The sequence below is a fragment of the Strix aluco genome, chromosome 5 (genome assembly GCF_031877795.1).
Source record: "Strix aluco isolate bStrAlu1 chromosome 5, bStrAlu1.hap1, whole genome shotgun sequence".
In the NCBI taxonomy this organism is placed as follows: domain Eukaryota; kingdom Metazoa; phylum Chordata; class Aves; order Strigiformes; family Strigidae; genus Strix; species Strix aluco.
The window spans coordinates 88,414,914-88,433,970 of NC_133935.1; the positions used below are offsets into that span (position 1 = coordinate 88,414,914).

The 19,057-nt window shown below is 60.5% G+C and overlaps 2 protein-coding genes across 6 annotated transcripts; one reads left to right on the forward strand and one right to left on the reverse strand.

Annotated features, from left to right (window-relative positions):
- Window positions 1-277: 277 nt before the first annotated feature.
- LOC141924869 (ADP-ribosylation factor 5) lies at window positions 278-4,735 on the reverse strand. Its single transcript, XM_074828160.1, has 6 exons — window positions 4,572-4,735; window positions 4,395-4,475; window positions 2,349-2,458; window positions 1,931-2,002; window positions 1,094-1,219; window positions 278-988 (listed from the first exon to the last, which is right to left on the reverse strand). Exons 1-6 carry the CDS (start codon window positions 4,585-4,587, stop codon window positions 902-904), a joined length of 492 nt encoding a protein of 163 aa, XP_074684261.1. The 5' UTR covers window positions 4,588-4,735; the 3' UTR covers window positions 278-901.
- Window positions 4,736-4,976: 241 nt separating this feature from the next.
- On the forward strand, window positions 4,977-18,716 carry GCC1 (GRIP and coiled-coil domain containing 1). Of its 5 annotated transcripts, none has more exons than XM_074828152.1 (8): window positions 4,977-5,026; window positions 5,958-7,016; window positions 8,328-12,858; window positions 13,952-14,101; window positions 15,842-15,885; window positions 16,182-16,245; window positions 16,798-16,938; window positions 18,524-18,716. In XM_074828152.1, exons 2-3 carry the CDS (start codon window positions 5,970-5,972, stop codon window positions 9,618-9,620), a joined length of 2,340 nt encoding a protein of 779 aa, XP_074684253.1. In that variant the 5' UTR covers window positions 4,977-5,026; window positions 5,958-5,969; the 3' UTR covers window positions 9,621-12,858; window positions 13,952-14,101; window positions 15,842-15,885; window positions 16,182-16,245; window positions 16,798-16,938; window positions 18,524-18,716. The 5 variants fall into 5 exon arrangements, with proteins under 5 accessions (XP_074684253.1, XP_074684257.1, XP_074684256.1 ...); XM_074828156.1 differs by having other exon boundaries at window positions 8,328-10,141; window positions 18,524-18,713; XM_074828155.1 differs by having other exon boundaries at window positions 18,636-18,697.
- The last annotated feature ends 341 nt before the right edge of the window (window positions 18,717-19,057 follow it).

Consider the following 19,057-nt stretch of genomic DNA (forward strand, 5'->3'; position numbering starts at 1 on the left):
CCCGCGGCTCAGCCTCTCGCTGCCCTTGGGCTGCCAAACACTTGGGTTTGGCTCAGTCCCATTAATTACGACCCAATTAAAGCTCCTGCAGCACGTGGTCTGAGCCGACCCCACAGGGCTTTCCCCCAGCCCCCTGGGACCCGCAGCCACCACGGTGGGAAGGCAGCACCCATCCCGACAGCACCCCGGGGGGGCTGTAAAATGGGTCAGAGCCCCTCCTGGCACCCGGGGAGAAGGAAATGAGCTTGTGAATGTTATCGCAGAGCCTCAGCCCGTCTCCTCTGAGCCCCAATGTTTTATTCAGGCCCAAATCCCCGCGCCCCAAGATGCTCATGGGAGATGCTCGTCGGGGAGCGGGGCTCTACGGTGGCACCCGCAGCCAGGCAGAACCGTGCCGGGCGCCGGGTACAAAGTGGTGGTGTTTAATTACTCGATATACAACAGCACGTTCCGCAGCCATACGCCCCCCCTCCCCGAGAGAAAGAGAGCAATCAAGTTTATCGAAGGATAAAAAGGAGGATCCTTCTTGTCCCGCAGTGGCACGGCTGCCTCCCAGCCCTGCTCAGCCCCCCGGCGCCGGCTCCGGGAGAGGAGCGGGGACATGTGGGGGGGGACGTGCCACCCCAGCAGGTCCGGGCAAGCTCTCGCAGACGGCACATGCAGGTGGGGAGGGTGGCCAGCACGCAGTGCTGCGGGGACCAAGGCAGGACACAGCGACGTGGAGCTGCCCGAAGAGTCCTTGAGGTTCAAGTCCTACCAGATAAACACACAGAGACAAGGCCACGCTGGGGAGAAAGGAAAAACACCCCCCTCCCCCCCCAAATAAAACAAAGAAAACCAAACAAAACAGCAGTTGGAAGAGACGTCCCCGGCTCATCCGGCCCCTGTGCCGCTGGCCCAGCTAGCGCTTGGAGAGCTCGTGTGATAGCCAGTCCAGCCCGTCGTAGAGCCCCGTGCCCTGGGTCGCACACGTCGCCTGCACGTACCACTGCAAAACAGAGAGAAAAGGGCTTTGGGGTGCAGATCACCAGCCTGGTGCACCCCCGGGAGCGGCCCCATGGGCCCCTCGCGTCAGGCCGGGGTTGGCACTCACGGTCCTGCTGCGCAGCGTCTGCAGGCCCAGCTTGTCGGTCAGCTCGCTCACCGCCATGGCGTTGGGCATGTCCTGCTTGTTGGCAAACACCAGCAACACGGCGTCCCGCAGCTCGTCCTCCTGCAGCTGCGGGGGGGAGAGGTGGGTGCTGAGCCCCCGCAGTGCCGGCGCCCCAGCAAGCGAGACCTGTGAGGACTCTCCAGCTCCTCCGCTCGCTTCCCAGCTGCCCTCCCGGCACCATCATGGAGGTCTCGGTGGCACCGGGATGTTCTTCCAGGAGCACCCATGGGTGCCACTTCACAGAGGGGACACAGGAGCGAGGGGCTCTAGGGACGGGGGGCATGGTGGCAGCACGAAAGAGCAGGCCCGACACTCTCCGAACAACGGCAAGCGGACAGCGAGTGCCTGCCCGCCCCTTCTCCCCCGCTTTCCGGCTGCGACGCGCTCCGCTCCGCAGCAGCCTCCTTCCCCAAGGATGCTCTGCCCCCCCCGGCAGCCACACCAAGGGGTGACAACCCCCAGTTCGCAGGCTGGCTTTCGGACGTCGTTCTGGACGCTGCCCCCCACTCGCTGTGTGCCCTGGGCGCTCGACTAGCAAAGCCCTGACTAAGGAGAACCTAGAACCGCGTTTTTTCAGCCATATTTGCCCCTTGCAATCGCTCCTGATCCCTGCAGGTCCCGCCTGGGCCTGGCAGAGGAGCCATGTTGGGTGCCCAAGCCTGTGACACCCCTGGCACCGCATCGTGGGCAGAGCAGGGCCGGGTCTCATCTTGGGAGGAAGGCCGGGGGGCACCCACCTCCCTGCCAGACCGACCCCACCCCCCGGCCATCCCTCACCATCTTCTGCAGCTCGTCGGCAGACTCCTGCACCCGCTCGCGGTCGTTGCTGTCCACCACAAAGATGAGACCCTGCAGGAGAAGCGGGCAGCTTGCGCAGAGGAAGGGGGGGGACATCGCAGGCAGGCTCCAGGCACCCCCAAACAAGGGGGGAGAGCGGCCCCGCTGCCCACACGAGCCCCCCCCCTCAAGCCCCCGGGGACGGCGCTGCCCCCTCGCTGGCTCCTGCCCAGACCCCTCAGCCTCACTCCCTGCTCTGACGGGGCGATGGGGCAAACACCCGCTCGCCGTCCCAGCGCTCCCAGCAGGGCCACCGCACTGGGGACTGGGACACGTTCCCTGCCTCCATTCACCCGCCCACTTCAGGCAGGATCAGGCCCTGCTGAAGTTAACCCCTGCCCTGCCTGGGCCCGCGTACCTGCGTGTTTTGGAAGTAGTGCCTCCAGAGGGGTCGGATTTTGTCCTGGCCGCCCACGTCCCAGACGGTGAAGCAAATATTCTTGTACTCCACCGTCTCCACGTTGAACCCTGCGGGGAGTGGGGGGACAGGAGGGGCATGGGGGGCCGGTGTGCACTGGGTGCAGTTGAGGAGAGCCTGGCTCCACCTTCTTCACTGGGTTTTACACCCAGGGATGAGCCCCCCTCCAAGCCATCTCTCCTCCGGGATGAGCACCCCCAGCCTGTCCTCATACAAGAGACACTCTGCTCCCTTCGCCATCACCATGGCCCTGCGCTGGACTTACTCAGTGTGTCCCAGTCTGTCCTGCACTGGGGAGCCCAGCGCCAGACCCAGCACTCTGAGGTGTCTCAGCGGAGGGCAGGAGCTCCTCTCCTGACCCACTCTCTGCTCTGCTCAGCACCGCTCAGGGTCTGCTGGCCCCAAGCCACGAGGGCATGTGCCCAGTGCTCGCTCGGGTTCCTCCCCACTGGGACTACTGGGATCTTCTCCCCAAAGAAGGTTCCAGGGCCTGGGGCTGCTGCTCTCCAAGGGCAGGACTTGGCTGAACTCCAGGAGGTCCCTCTGCCCATTTCTCCATCCTCCTGGACAGCAGCACGATGCTCCAGTGTACAACCAACTCCTCCCAGCTTGGGACCAGCCATAAGCTTGCCCAGGGTGCTCTCTGCCATCACCCGGGTCACTAGTGAAGATGTTCAGTAGCCCTGGCCAGCGCGGTTACACCGCAGGTGACCAGCCTCCCCCACCCAGCAGCTTGGCCCATTCCCAACCCAGCTCCACCAGCTTGTGGGAGACGCTACGGAAATCCCAGAATCATCTGGGTTGGAAAAGCCCTTGAAGATCCTCCAGCCAACCATGAACCTCACCCTGAGCGTTCCCAACTCCACCAGATCCCTCAGTGCTGGGTCAACCCGACTCTTCAACCCCTCCAGGGATGGGGACTCCCCCCCTGCCCTGGGCAGCCCATTCCAACGCCCAACAACCCCTTCTGCAAAGAAATCCTTCCTAAGAGCCAGTCTGACCCTGCCCTGGCGCAGCTTGAGGCCATTCCCTCTTGGCCTGCCGCTGGTTCCTTGGCTCAAGAGACTCATCCCCCCTCTCTGCACCCTCCTTTCAGGGAGTTGCAGAGGGCCAGGAGGTCTCCCCTCAGCCTCCTCTTCTCCACACTAAACCCCCCAGTTCCCTCAGCCGCTCCCCATCAGACCTGTGCTCCAGACCCTGCACCAGCTCCGTTGCCCTTCTCTGGACACGCTCGAGTCATTCAATGGCCTTACAGTGCTGAGCACCCCACTGAAGGCTTCACACCAGGATCTGGCAGGACAGTGCCCTGCCCGCCCAGGCCTGGACCCACCGCTCCGGGCAACCTCCTGCCCGTGGAGGCACCTTTGCACTCTCCAGGCCGGAGCTGGCCCACGCCGGTGTAACGGCCCCGGTTCCGTGGAACGGCCCCGGGTCCGTATTCATCACCGCGGGCAGGCGGAGGGCAGCACACCGGGGCCACACACTGGGGTTCGCACTGGTCAGGGGGGGTGCTCTGCACCCGTGCCCGTGCTGGGGACCACAAGGGGCATTTTGGGGTGCGAACCCCACCCGCGGCCCGTGCCCCAGCACCCAGACAGCCACGGGGTAACGGGGCTTGGTGGTCGGCACTGGGGCTCGGCCCGGGGGGACCCACGGAAAACCGGTACCCGGGTGGGTTGCACAGCCTGTGGGATGTGGTGGGGGGGGGGCCCTGCCCGGTGCCGGCTGCCAGAGGCAGGGTGGGGGGCCCTGTCCGGTACCCGGTGCTCAGTGGGGGTCTCTGCCCGGTACCCGGTGCTTGATGGGGGCCCGGCCTGGTACCCGGTGCTCAGTGGGGGCCCTGCCCGGTAACCGGTGCTCGACGGGGGCTCTGCCCGGTGCCGGCTGTCAGAGGAAGGCTGGGGGGTCCTGCCCGGTAGCTGGAGCTCGCGACGGGGACTCTGCCCAGTGCTCGATGGGGGCCCAGCCCGGTGCCAGGGCACTCACCGATGGTGGGGATGGTGGTGACGATCTCCCCCAGCTTCAGCTTGTAGAGGATGGTGGTCTTGCCGGCGGCGTCCAGCCCCACTGCAACGAAGGGGCGGTGTCACCGGCGCCGGTACCGGTACGTGCCCCCATCCCCATCCCCCCGCCCCGGCCCTGCTCCGCCGCCCCCGCGCTCACCCATCAGGATCCGCATCTGCTTCTTGCCGAAGATGCGGGAGAAGATGGCGGAGACCGTGAGGCCCCATGGCGGCGGCGGGACGGGACGGGACGGGGACGGGACGGCCGCGCTGCCTCCCCGCTGCCTCCGCGCTCCGCCGCGCCGCAAGCCCCGCCCCCGCGCACCGGGCCCCGCCCCCGCGCACCTGACCCCCGCCCCCCTCCCCGCCCCCGCGGCCGCCGCCCCCGCCCCCCGCGCTACCAGGCCACGCCCCTCACGGCAAATCCCCGCCCCCACGACTTTGTATCCCCGCCCCGCCCCGCCGTGAAGCCCCGCCCCCTGCGGCCTGACCCCGCCCCCACCGGCGGGAGCCCCGTCCCATTGGCCACACCCCTTGGGCGCACGCGCAGTACGCGCCGACGTCCGGCGGAAGTGACGTAACGCTCTGCGCGTGCGCGGCGCTGCCGGCCCGGAGGTAAGGCCTGAGGCGGCGCGGGGGGTTGCCCGGGAGATTTCCCCCGTTTCTTTCCCGTCCCCGGGACCCCCGCGGCTCTACAACCGCCCGTGATTCCCCCTCCACGGGCCTCGCTGCGCCCAGCCCCTCCTCCGCCACGGCCCCGCGGCCTCCCCTGCCCCACCGGCCCCTCCGCCACTGCCCGAAAGCCCGTCAGGCCCGTCTGCCCCCCCACCGCGGCCCCACAGTCTCTCCCGCCCTCCACAGCCCCTCTGCTCCAGCCCTGCGGCCCCTTTGCCTCAGCGGTTGCCCGCAGCCGCTTCCCCGCAGCTTGTGCCCCCCGCGAACCCCACCATGTCCCTGTCCCACCCGCCCATACTCCCCTCCCGTGGCTTCTCCGGGCCCTGGTGCTGACACCCCACTCCTCCGTGCCGGGTCTTGTGCAGTGGAAACCGTCCCCCAGCCTTCAGCCGGAGAGCTGGGGCTCCCCACCCAGAGCTGGCAGCGGTTGGATTACTGTCACAGCAGACAGCTGTGCTGCCACGGGGCTGCTTCTCTTGAAAAGCAAAAACTGAGCCATTTATAGCTGTAAACCCCCCCTGACTGACCTGAGCGGGAGCAGCTGCAGTGGCAGGTATCGCTGTACGAGGTGTTAAAGTGGTTTTCTCTGGCTCTGACTGAGAAGCTGAGGTGTCCGGGTTGTAGCAGGAGTACTCTTGCCCTCGGAACAGGACATGTGTGAGTGCATTTCCCCTCGGAGCAAGACTTGTGTGCTGAGCCCTGCAGCCCCTGGGGCACGCGGGCACTTGTTGGGGTTCAGTGCGTGGTGCCTGAGCGTTGCAGTCATTCAGCGTCTGGTGTCCTGGGGGGGTGGTTCAGGGTCATGGCCCCACTTAACTGCCTGTTCTTGCTGATCATAAATATGTCTTTGCTGCTCGTTTTCCTCCTCCAGATTCCGTGAATCATGGAGAAGTTTGGCATGAACTTTGGAGGTGGCCCGAGTAAAAAAGACCTTCTAGAGACTATTGAATCGCAGAAGAAGCAGCTCCTTCAGTACCAGGTTCGGCTGAAGGATGTCGTCAGAGCCTACAAGAGCCTGCTCAAAGAGAAGGAAGCCTTGGAAGCCAGCTTGAAAGTATTGTCCGTGTCTCATGAGGCAGATGTTGGCTTGAGCGGTGCCCAGCCCGTGTCTGCGGCTAGCTCCAGCTCTTCCTTCGCCGATTCTGCTGATGACAGGAGCTCGGTTCACAGTGAAGATAGCGTGGGGACAGCTACCAGCGCAGACACTGCCACCAGCCTGGCCAGTGCCAAGGGCGAGGCAGGACCTGAGGATGATAAGCCTGCGGCTGCCGCTTCCTCTCTTAAATCGGAAGAGACGAGCGGGTCAGAGAGCGGCATCAGCACTAGCAGCGGGGATGCGTCGTCTGCTGTGAGCGAGGCTGATAAGAGAGTGCTCCAGCTGAAGACTCAGCTGGCCACCTTGACCAGCGCTCTGTCAACAGTCACGCAGGAGAAGTCCCGCATGGAAGCCTCGTACCAAGCAGACAAGAAGAAGATGAAGCAGGACCTGGATGATGCCGTTAAGAAAGCTGAGGACGAGACCGAGAAGTTGGAGACGGAGCTGAAGTCTGTCCAGGAACAGCTGGCTGAGACCAAAGCCCGTCTGATCACGCAGCAGCACGACCGAGCACAGGAGCAGAGTGACCATGCTGTTATGCTGCGAGAGCTCCAGAAGCTGCTGCAGAGCGAGAGGACTTTGCGCCAGGACGCAGAGCTGAAGCTGGAGGAGACCAGGGAGGCGCTGGCCGGGAGGGCATGCATGGCCGACCGCGCCGAGGGGTACGAGCTGCAGATCAGGCAGCTGAGCCAGGAGGTGGAAGACCTGAAAAGAGAGCTGCAGGCTGTCCAGGAGGAGAACAACAAGCCAGATCCCCGGCTACAGGGTCTGCAGGAGGAGATGGCCAGCCTGAAGAACCACTTCCACGTGCAGCTGTTGCAAGAGATGAAGAAGGTAATTCCTTGTCTGGGCCCCGGAGCAGCTCACTCTGGGGAATATATCAGCGACCAGGGCAGGGTTTGAGACTGGAGGAGCACAAATTCCCTTTCCCAGTCCCGCAGAGTCCAGGAGGTTGGAAATAGATGAGAACATCATGGCTTTGATTGATGGGGTGACAGTCCTGGAGGAAAATCAAAGCTGTTTGTGATACAGCGATTAAGTTGTTAATCAGGGGGTGGTGACCATTGGATTTGGGAGCAACCTTTGAGGCGATTACACGGTGACTGTCCTCCCCAGTGTCCTTTGGTTCTGAACATGGTACTGGTGTGACAGTGGCCAAGCCCGGGAGCTTTCCTCTGCCCCGCTGCAGCAAGGAGTGTGGTCTTGACTCTGTAAAGCACATAAGTGCGCTGCGGGGTACGATTACAGGAGCTCATGAAAACACCTTCTTCAGTGAAACTTGGCGTGCTCTGGGGAAAGAAGAAAAGTAAGTACAGGAGAAAGGCTCTAGGGGGGAGATCAAAGAGCTAGAAAGAGGGATGTGGTGGGAAAGAGGAACCTGTGTAACTCTGCGGGTGGTGGGGCAAAGTGCTTGAGTTGGCACCAGTAACTGAATTTGCAACTGGAAACACGCTGGAATGGAATCGTCCTCATCACCCTACACTCTGGGACAAGTTCTTTTCTTTCTCATCTGAAGCATCAGGCTGGTTTAATGCAGGTTGCATTTTTTTTTTTTTTTCTGAAGTGGTCTCTAACAGCTTCTCCCTGGCAGAGGTGAAGGTGACCCGACTCAGCTGTGTTTTCTTTCACGATGGTGATTGTCAAGTTGCCCAGAATATTTATTAGTCAGTCAGATCTCAATAGCTGTGAAAACAGTGAACACCAGGTGTTTGCTGTAGCTACTCAGAAACCGCTGAATAATATTAATACCAGCACAACAAAGCACGGGATTTAAGTAAATTGCAGTTCAATGTGTGAAAGCTTTAGAGCACACGCACGTTTTAAAAAGATCCTGTAGCAGATTGTGACGTGAGTTCGCTGCTTCCCACCCCCCCCGCACACCTACAGCACTGCAGATAATGCTGCTAACGGGAGTTCTGCAGAGCAGGGAACAAAGGCAAAAATGCTTTTGGTTTATTTTAGCCCCAAAGAAACAAATATCCAAAAAAAGCAAGTCAGCGTGGTGGCTCGTATGGGCTTCTAGGGGAAGGGACGGCCCCACGCTTGGTCTGGAGTTCAGCAGAGCAGAGTTAAGCCCCCGTGTAAACCGCAGACCTGCCCAGAGCGTTGAGCTGACCTAACCCTGCCGTGTCTCTCTGCTCTCAGACCGCCCAGGCCGAGGAGCAGCTCCGCCAGCACGCCCAGATGGAGGAGCGGCGAGTGGCCGCCTTGGAGGGCCAAGTCTCCGAGGTGTCGGAGCTACTCGGCACGTACGAAAAAGCCAAGCAGAAAGACCAAGTGGTCATCCAGAAGCTCAAGGACCGCATCGTACAGTTGGACCTGGAGAACAAAACCCTGGCCATCGCCGCCTCCAGCCGCTCCCCCGTTGATGTTCACGTAGAAGAAGACAATCTTGATGTCAACGTTCTAAAAGATAAAATGGAGAAGCTGAAAAAGCTCCTGCAGGCAGCAGCGAAGAAGAGTCAGCCCGCGCTGGACATCGAGAAGCTGTGTGAGCTGGAGCTGCCCAAGGGCTCTGAGGCTGGCGATGGTGAGAAGGCCACTGCCTTGTACTACCAGCAGGAGCTGAAGCAGCTGAAGGAAGAGTTTGAAAGGTACAAGATGAGGGCGCAAGTGGTTCTCAAGAACAAGTCGGCCAAAGATGGCAATCTGGCTAAAGAACTGGAGGAAGCTCAGGAGCAGCTGGCGGACCTGAAAGAGAAATATGTTGTGCTTCAACTGTCCTCTGATGAGATGGAGAAGCAGCACCAGCAAGACCTGGAAGCCAAGAAGCAAGAGATGTCCCAGTTGCAGCAAGTTCATAGGCAGGAGTTGGAGCGGTGCCAGCTGGACTACAGGGAACGGGCACTGAAGCTGGAGGAGGAGATGCACAAGCAGCGGGACCGAGCGCTGGCGGTGCTGGCGGAAAAGGACCAAGAGCTGGAGCAGCTGAGATCGGTCACGCTGCCTTACGGGCTTCAAGGATCCAAAAACTACCCTGACGTTACCAGCAATGACTCGCCAGGTAACGATTCCTCAGAGATTCTCCCCCAGGCTCTTCACCTCTCCGCCACCAGCGAGCCCACCTTCTTCTTGTACGCGGAGCAGCTGGCTCGCAAGGAAGTGGAGATTGTAGCGCTGCGGAAGCAGAAGCACAAGCTGGAAATGCAAGTTCACCAGCTCCAGGAGAAAATCTTGGTTGAGGAGGAGAAGCACCGGGAAGAGGTGTCTGCGCTTCGAAGCGAAATCGAGAAGAACTTCAGGGATAAGAGCAGAGAGGGAGCCAACCTGGAATACCTCAAAAACATTGTTTATAGATTTTTGACGCTGCCGGATTCTCTTGGTCGCCAACAGACTCTAACTGCCATTTTGACTATTCTGCATTTCAGCCCAGAAGAAAAGCAAACTATTACAAAACAGTCGGCTTACAGCAGCTGGTGGCTGTCTGGGAAGAGATGAGATGGCTGCTTTTATTCCTGACTGCTTTTGCACAGTAACACGGTTCTGGGTATTAACAAAGAGCACTTCTCTTGTGGTGTAACCTGTTCCCAACCATGCGATGGAGCAGGGGGCTTTCGGCAAAGAATTGGGCTTAAACTAGTGCTCTTAGCACTAATTTAAAGTGGAATTGTGCCAACTCTTCCTGTAGGATCGCGGTGCTCTCTTGCTCTCCGGTGTGAGGGTTTGCTCTGAAATGGAACCTGATTTAAAAAAAAAAATTGAAGATAGATACTGATGCTTTTTTTAAACACAATTAATACCTGTCAGGTGTAGGGTGAGGCCCTTTATTAGAGTGGAACTTTTGGCTTCAAACATCAGACAGGCTTGTGACTCAAAAGATTTAAAGGCGGGGGGGGGGGGAGAAGCACTTAAACAGTGCTAAAATAACATAAGACAAAGAGCTGAAAGCCTGCAAGAAGGATGAGTCCTAACTACCAGCATCATCCAAATGCAGAAAATCTTGAGAGATTTCTAATAAGGTGGGTTTTTTTTTTTTAACTTAGAGCCAAATTTATACCAGTGGGTAGAGCAGCTCCTCATAGCACAGCATCACGGGGCGCTCCCTTACTGACAAGGGATTCTGCGGTTATTGCTGTTTCTCAGGAAGGAGAAAAGATACCCCAAATATTTAAATTTGAACACTTGCAGCTGCAGTGGTGCAAGCAGTGGTCCCCCAGCAGCAGGAGTTCTTTTAGAGCAGATATCTGACCCGGTTTGAGATGGGAGCCGGGGTGTCGCAGAAAGCAGACAGAGGAGAGGCTGAAACAGGCACGCCGACCCTTCAGCACTCATCTGCTGAGCATTTGGGGGCTGCGGTGAAGTTTTGACCTTCTGCAGTGTTGTTTTTTGGAAGCCAGGCTTTGTTCCTGTTGCGCTAGAAGCAGAAAACAGCTCTGGGGCCAGCGTGAGCCCTGCGCTTGCCCTAAACACCATGCAGGGAAAAGCCTGGCCGGTTGCTGTGTAGACCTTGAAGTTCTTGTGTAACTTCCTCACAAATTGGTGAGAATGGTAAGAAGGAAGCCAAAAAACCGTTTTGAAACCCCTCTGGCTTTGGTGTAAGCTCCCTGCTGGCATTCCTGCGGTTTGCAGTTGGGCTCCTGAGTACTTAGACCCTGAACGACTGAGCCAAAAGCCCTGGCTCGGCGGGAAGATGGCTGGAATACGAACATTTTACAACCGGTTGCAAGGGTAAAAGCAGAGTGTTGAATATTTGTGGGCTGTGCGAGAAGGGTCAGGGCTTCGGGGAGCTGCGGCGTGCTGGGGGAGCTGCCTGCTCCTGCCTGCGGGAGATCTGACTTTACCCCACTGCCTTCCATCTGCCCGCTGCCAGCTTGATGGCTGAGATGAGGAATCCCCAGGGATCTACCCAGCCTGTCCCCTGACTCCTGGGGCCACTAGAGGGCACCCACTGGTCGCCCAGTCCCCAGGGATGGCCACCCTAGGGTGCAGCATCCCTCCTGCTGCGGCCACACCAGCGCTGACAGGGCCTGGCCCCCCTGGGATGGGGCCTGACCCCCCTGGGACTGGGCCTGACCCTGAAAAGTGGCACAAAGGAAAGCAGCAAGTGGCATGAGAAGGCTCAGTGGCCAAGGCTGGGTCCTGGCTGGTCCACGTGACCAGGGGGGCAATGCTGTGTCTCAGGGCAGCTCGCACAGGGGCTGTAGGGTCAGCAGGGTGGATTTCTCAGTCCAAAACGTTGTCTCCTGCAAGCGAACTGCTCCTGAGGTCTGGGGCAGGGTGCTGATGCTTTTTGTAACGAAGGGTATGCAGGGTCAGGAAAAAAAAAAACCCACCAACAAAAAAACCAACTTTTGTGTGTGCGGTGCTGCCTGTTGGCATTAAGTTCCCTGAAATGGGAAGCAGCATCTCTGCGAGGCTGGAAGAGCTGTGCTGGCCGGATCTCTTGGAAAAGCGCCATCAGGAAGTTTTTGTGCTGATATTTAAATGGTCGCTGCTCTCTCCACACCAGGGAGGGATGTTTTGCTTCCAGAGCTGTCGGGTGGTTGCCTGCAGCCCTGGGAACTGGCTACTCCCAGCTGCGCTTTCACTGACGCTTCTAGAGCTTTCTCATCTGCGTAGGCAAAACCTCGCTCTGCGTTTGTTGTTTTCATGCACCTGCTTTGTTTTTAATTAAAGCTTGGCTACTAAAGCACAACTTCCCCGTCCCAGAGCATGGGGAAAGTGTAAACACTGGCATTAAGTCTTGTTTTAACAATGCTCAGGCCTCCCACAAGTCCCGGAGCCGGCTGAGCAGCCGGGTTGGATTAGCAGCTCTCTGCTTAGCCAGGCCGTTGCTGCTCGGCGCAGGGGACGTGCCGCTCGCTCTCGCGTGCAGAGTCCTTGTGTGGTTGCAGCAGCTGCTGCTTTTTTACCCAGGTGCACGCGATGAGCCCAGCGCGGCGGCTCGTGTGGTTTTTCTTGCCGAGGAAGTGGGCTCTGAGAGGCCGCAGGGGCTGAGCCCACACCTTCCCCACCTCGCAGGCTGTCGGTGCTTCTGCTGCTCGAGTGCCGGGAGCTGGAGTTTGCTCTGCAAATCCCACCTTGCTGAAGGCATGGGCAGTGCTCCAGCTAACGTGAGCCTTGGTGCCAATTAATCCTCAAAAAATCCTCAGGGAAGACTTGCCCCAGGCAGAACTTGGGCCTGCTGGAGGTCTTGGAAGGAGCTGACAAAGCCGAGCAGGGAGCAGTTCCTCATGCTGGCACGGGCAGAGGCTGAGAGTGGCAGCAATTGGTCCATGCGGGATCCCCATGCTGCTCCATCAGAAAGTGGAGAGTTTTTTCCAGAGTTCCTCAGCTTTCACAGAATCATCTCGGTTGGAAAAGACCTTGAAGATCATCTAGTCCAACCATTAAACAATACAAGTGGTGGCTCAGCCAAGGGATCTGCTGAGAAGAGCCCAGTCTCTGGTCCCGGTTTGGAAGAGCTGAATCAAGTGGTGCCTCTGAAACTACGGGGATCGCTCAAAATCTTACCCAGCAGCGGCAGGAGCCGTCCCCACCATGCCCAAGGGCGATGATGGAGAATGGAATAACCTAGAGGAGCTCTGAGCAGTGCTGGGGTTGGTGGCGGTTTTCAGGAGGAGCAGGACTGATGCTGGTGTCCCCGTATTTGGGCCCCTGACTCCAAAAAGGCCATTGAATGACTCGAGCGTGTCCAGAGAAGGGCAACGGAGCTGGTGCAGGGTCTGGAGCACAGGTGTGATGGGGAGCGGCTGAGGGAACTGGGGGGGTTTAGTGTGGAGAAGAGGAGGCTGAGGGGAGACCTCCTGGCCCTCTGCAACTGCCTGAAAGGAGGGTGCAGAGAGGGGGGATGAGTCTCTTGAGCCAAGGAACCAGCACCAGGCCAAGAGGGAATGGCCTCAAGCTGTGCCAGGGCAGGGTCAGACTGGCTCTTAGGAAGGATTTCTTTGCAGAAGGGGTTGTTGGGCGTTGGAATGGGCTGCCCAGGGCAGGGGGGGAGTCCCCATCCCTGGAGGGGTTGAAGAGTCGGGTTGACCCAGCGCTGAGGGATCTGGTGGAGTTGGGAACGGTCAGGGTGAGGTTCATGGTTGGGCTGGAGGATCTCCAAGGGCTTTTCCAACTGAGATGGTTCTGGGATTTGGAGCGCTGGGAGGTGTCTCTTCCCCAGCCAGTGCAGGTCTGGGTTCCTCCTGTGGTCCCGGGCAGGAATAACTCCCAGCCAGGCTGGGGAGAGATGGGCTGGGGAGAGGCTGGGAGCTGGCAGCAGCGGTGCTGAGGAGGGAACAGAGCGGGCCCAGCTGGGACCGTGCGTCCCCTCGAGGAGCAGCAGGGTTTAAGGAGCGTTTTCTTGGCTGATAGAGGAGAAAAGGAGCAACTATGGAGGAGGCAGTGGGGAGCTGGGGGGAACATCCCAAGGAGCTGCCAAAGCGAGGTCCTCTGCGTTGCCGTCGGCCTTGTGCAGCTCTGCCAGCACAATTCCTTCCTCTGTCCCCCGCGGCCCCTCTCCCTACTCCTCCAGCCTTCCCCCACATCCCTCTTCCTTCCTTCAGCCAACACCTTCTGAAATAAAGCTAAAAAAAACCCCACCCCAGTTTGAAGCAGAACTCTGCTGGTTGCTGCCCTGTGGTTTGGGGGGGAAGCTGCACATGGGCTGGCTGCCAGCGTGCGCTCACGCAGCGCTTCGCCCCCGGCCTCCCTCGACGCGCAGCCGCAGCCAGCAAGGCTTGGGCTGCCGGACCTGGCTGCGGGCTTGTTGCTCCCTGGGCTTGCAAAACTCAACTTTTTTTTTGTTTTTTGCCTTGTGAGTTTGACCTGTCCTCGCTGTTTAGATCATCAGGAGACACGAGCATCTCTGGAGGTGGACACGCGACACAGCGGCACAGAACCTTCGCCCTTGGCCCTGGGGACAGCGCTGGGTGACAGCCTGTGCTGGGCAGAGAGGCCGTGTTCGAGCGTAAAGAAAACGTAGCAGAGAGCAGGTTGGATTTTCTGGGGTTTGGTGTTCCTTGTCTGCACGCTCAAGGGAAAAATATTTTACAGTGGGATGGTTCTTGTTGAGACCTGGCGGGTCTTGGCTGGGCCTGGATGGCGCTGGGCATCGCTTGGCCCCAGGGGGACATTTGCTGGCTTATCATTATATTTCAAAATGATCAAAGAATTACCAAACCCCTTGATTTCCCGAGATCCCTGTGCATCTGGGGAAGGCAAATGCTGCGTTCCTGCCCCTTTCTGTGCCTGCGAGGCTGCTGGGGGGGTGCTGTGCCCCCCAAAAGTGCCGTGCAAACACCGCAGGGTTCTGGTTGCCACTGGCATGTTGAAAGAACCCGTCCCTCTCCCTCGAGGCGGGGGGTTTGCTGAGCTTCCTGGGGTGCAGGGATGCGGCGCTGGGGGCGACGAGCTCACCCCGCTCCCCAGGGAGCCCGGCTTGTACCACACCAGCCCCCCCTTTTTCCCTGCACTGGGGCCGTTTTTACCAGCGTTTCACACATTGGAGCCAGCTCCTGCCCAACGTGGCCGGCTCCTTTGCACCACACCTGAGCCTGCTGCGTTGTGGGGGTCATGGTTGCCCTCCCTGCAGCGGGACAGAACCCCCCTCTGCGGGGCTCGCCTCACGCCGGCTTCCTCTGCCCCATCTCCCGTGCCTCCCTTTCCCCTGCAGCAGCGGGTGCGGGGCTGCCCGTCCCTGCCTGCACGTGCCGTTTGCTGGGAGGTGCAGGGGATGGAGAAGGGGCCTCGCTCACCTCCGTATCCCCGAGCTGCGCCCGCGCTGGTGCACGAGGGAGGCCGCTGCGCTCCGCAGGCACGAGGGATTCGTCCCCTCCCCGCTCGCGGGCCTGGCACGTCGCAGCCCACGGGGAAGCTCCCGCTGCCCCGGCCGGGCAGGTTCCTCCGGCTGCGCCAGCAGAGCCACGGCCCCGCAGATGGGGTGTGCAGCTCTCTGCTGCTGCCGGCCACCGGCCCCGTGGCACAGAATTGCCAGGAAAGCTTTTTGCTCCTGGTTGCCCGGCCATGGCGAGCGAGGAGGAACGCCCGTCGGCTCTCTCGGATAACCAGGTAAAGGCGTGTGCGTGCAGGGAAAAACTCTGTGGAGAGCTGGAAAAGCTGCAGAGCCTGCTCAGGGGGTTCCTTCACGCCGGAGACGGGGCGCAATGCCGCTGTGGAGGGTGGCCAGGGGACACGGGTGAGCTTCCCTGCAGCCAGCGAGGGGGTCTTGGTGGCCCGGGGCTTCGCAGGCTGCGGGTCGCTGGGCCCTAGGCAGCATTTCCCAGGGCAGCTGCTCCTGCCCCACTCGCTGCGTGGGACTCGTTCGGCTCCTCAGCGGCAGCCCCGCGTGGCGCTGGCTGGGAACCGCTCTCGGCAGTGGGACGTGGCTTCTCGACGCTCCCCAGCCCCAGGCAAGGGAAAGGCGGGTGCTGGGGTGAGGCAAACTGGGGAGGATGCACCAGGGAAACCCCCCCATCGTGCTGCCGCCGCTGTGCCAGGGCTGGCGAGGAACTGGCCTCTGCCCACCACCAGCAAACGGCTCCCTGGCACAGCCTCTCGGGGAAAAAAAAAAACAACATTTTTGGCCTCAGCTCTGCCCGCTCAGTGGTAACACGTGAGCACCAGACGCCTGCTGCTGCCCGACGGAGCGGGTCCAGCCGTGCCTGTGGCTCCGCGTCCCCCCGCACCGTGGGATGCCTGAGCCCCGCCTGAGCTCCTCCATCTCCTTCCCTCAGGTCTTGGTGCTGACGTGGATCTACCTGACAGCCTCGCTGCTGAGGTGGGTGCTGCCGGCGGCCGGGGCTGGGCCCCGCAGGGCTGGGGGGAGGCAGCAGCTGGAGCCCTGCCTGAACACAGCCTCTTCTCCTGCCCGCACCCCGCTTGGTCCCCAAACTTTGGGCGTGGGGATGTGGCTTCGCACCATCCCATTGCCTTTGGGGACCCCCAAACCCACCCCTGCCCATCTTGGGGGAGGCCGAGTGCCGGATCTGGGATGGGTCCAGCAGAAGCCCCGGTGCTGGGGCAGCGAGAGCTCCGCTGCAGCAGGACAGTAACCGCCAGCCCCGTCTCTTCCAGCCTCCTGGGCAGCGGCTCGGTCCTCGCTGTCACCTCCCGGCAGAGGCGATGCTGCCACGTCCAGGTGAGTGCTGCCAGCTCCCAGGGCCACAGGGACAGGTTTTGGCGTCGGCTAAGTCTGAGGCAGAGCTGGGCCAGGCTGGGCTTACAGCTGAGTGGGACAGGCAGGGGGCGGAGATGCGGGATGCTGCCGGCCAGAGCTAACTGGGGTAACTGGGGGGTTTAGTGTGGAGAAGAGGAGGCTGAGGGGAGACCTCCTGGCCCTCTGCAACTCCCTGAAAGGAGGGTGCAGAGAGGGGGGATGAGTCTCTTGAGCCAAGGAACCAGCGGCAGGCCAAGAGGGAATGGCCTCAAGCTGCGCCAGGGCAGGGTCAGACTGGCTCTTAGGAAGGATTTCTTTGCAGAAGGGGTTGTTGGGCGTTGGAATGGGCTGCCCAGGGCAGGGGGGGAGTCCCCATCCCTGGAGGGGTTGAAGAGTCGGGTTGAGCCAGCGCTGAGGGATCTGGTGGAGTTGGGAACGGTCAGGGTGAGGTTCATGGTTGGACTGGAGGAGCTTCAAGGTTTTTTCTAACCGAGATGATTCTGGGATTCTGTAACGCCGTGTCCCATCCCACAGCTTCGCCCCCTCTTCCTCCTGGCCCTGGCAGATTTCCTGGCCGCCGCCGCGCTGCTGAGCACAGCCACCATCCAGTTGCTGCCAGCCCCGCTCTTCATCCCTGCGTATGCCGCTTGCCCCTATGGACTGATGCTGGCCACGGTAGGCAACCAGCTGGCACGGCCGGCGGCACCGGGAGCTGGCTGCTCTCTGCCCTGCCTGCTGCACGGCCCCTGCGGCGGGCAGTGCTGTGTCCCTCCTGCCCCATCCCACTGGCCTTTGCCTCAGCCATGCTCAGCGCTGGGCATCACTTGGCCCCGGGGGGACATTTGCTGGCTTATCAGGAACCCCTTGATTTCAAAATGATCAAAAAATTACCAAACCCCTTGATTTCCTGAGGTCCCTCTGAATCTGAGAATGCAAATGCTTTGTCCTGCCCCTTTCTGTGCCTGTGAGGCTGCTGGGGGGATGCTGTGCTCCCCAAAAGCGCCGCACAAGCACCGCAGGGTTCTGGTTGCTGCTGGCGTGTTGGAAGAGCCCGTCCCTCTCCCTCGGAAGGGCTCAGCACCGCGGGGCCAGCCCTGCCCCACGTTGCACGTGTAGGGCCTGGGGCGACCATCACCGTGGTCTCAGGTCTGGCGACAGGGCACAGGGGCAGCACCCCGAGCTCAGCACGGGTGGATGGACCCAGCTGGTCAGTGCTGTTTGCCCTGAGAAAGTTGCCACCCAGAGAGGTCACCCGGTCCCTGTCCCTGCGCCCAGACACTGCTGCGTGTCTCAGGGAGCTGCTCCCTTGCTGTGTGGCCACTCCGGGCCCAGCTCTGCTGGGGGCGGGATGTCGGGGTGTGGAGCACGATGAGGGGTGTGGGGGGAAGGTGCTTTTGGGGCACCAGGCACAGCAGGAGCCCCCTCTCCGTCTCCTCTCCCAGACTTTCTACGCTGTCTCGTTCCTGATGGTCGTTGTCTACGCGTACGAAGCGTACCGCGCCGTCCGCGGCCGGGGAGCCTGGCACGTGGCAGCTCTGCAGGTCGGTGGCCCCCGCCGCGGTGCAGCCGGGCACACGCAGCTTCCCGGCCCCGTGAGGAGCTGGGGAGCCGCAGGGCGGGAGGATCCGAGGGCACCCCCTTGTTAAAGAATTTCACCAGGCTGTGGGGCTCTCTAGGTTTGCTTTAGTAACAACTCAGAGCTGGGCCAGCACCTCGGGGAGCGGCAAATGCCCGAAGGCCTCACAGTTTATACATTATTTCTAAATCTATTACCTAGGTCCAAAGTCTTTGCAAGTTTCCACTCAACCTTTTAGTTCTTGATTCTCATTGATTAAAATTCACTACAATCCCCTGTCTCAGTCAAATTCTCTTCTGGTTCCAATCCTTGTTTCAGTTTCAGGGTCATCTTTCGGGTCATCATTTTCTTCATCTTCCTTCCACTAGTTTTCATCTCCCACAACTCTGAGAAAGACTTCGGGATGTTCTGCTAAAACCTTCAGTAGAGCGGGCGGTTTCTAGATACTAAATTCTCTTGATGGGGCAAAACACCCGCGTTTAGTCAATTAATCCTCCTTTGTTAAAACTGTCTCTATAGGATCAGCTTGACGGGGTTTTAAACCAGCCTTGGGCTGGGACTACCCAAGCAGCAGGCTAAGGACACTTTTCAGGCCTTAAAATCTATTTCAAATATACCAGAGGATATATTGAAAATTCTTCTACACTCCATATAGCAGAGGATATGTTTAAAATTCTTCTACAGCCCTTTCCCTGGGGCGTTGGTGGCTTCCCCTGCGTCCCAGCGGAGCAGGGCTGGGCCCTGGAGCTGCTGCCCAACCCCCGGCCCCGGCTCACTGGAGGTTTCCTCCACGCAGGAGAGGAGCCGGTGCCTGGAGAGTGCGTGGCGGGGGCTGCCCTACGTCCTGGCCTGGTAGGTGCCAGCCCCCTCTGCACCCCGAGCAGGGCTGGGGCACGACGCCCACGCTGCGGCTGGGACAGACGCCTTTCCCCTCACTCTCCTCTCTCCCTGCCAGGCTGGTGCCAGCGCTCACGCTCCTGGGGCAGCTGATTGCCCGCGGCACCTCCCACACCGACATCGCGCCGAGACCCCTTGAGCCTGTCGAGCCGGGGAGAGGCAACCGCTCCCACGAGACCTACAGCCTCTACTGCTCCAGGTACACCCCAACCCCGAGGGGCACCGCGGTGGGGACCCCTCCCTCCCCTCACCCTTCCCGATGGGCTTGGCTGTGCTGCAGCCCCTGCGGCTGCCTCTGAGTGGTGAAGGGTTTGGGGTGGG

Coding starts and splice junctions, on each gene's coding strand:
- LOC141924869 (XM_074828160.1), bottom strand. Junction 2,459..4,394: donor CACCACCATCCCCACCATCG/GTGAGTGCCCTG, acceptor CACTCCCCGCAG/GGTTCAACGTGGAGACGGTG. Junction 989..1,093: donor AGACGCTGCGCAGCAGGACC/GTGAGTGCCAAC, acceptor TCTGTTTTGCAG/TGGTACGTGCAGGCGACGTG.
- GCC1 (XM_074828152.1), top strand. CDS start 5,970: ATGGAGAAGTTTGGCATGAACTTTGGAGGTGGCCCGAGTAAAAAAGAC. Junction 7,017..8,327: donor TGTTGCAAGAGATGAAGAAG/GTAATTCCTTGT, acceptor CTCTGCTCTCAG/ACCGCCCAGGCCGAGGAGCA.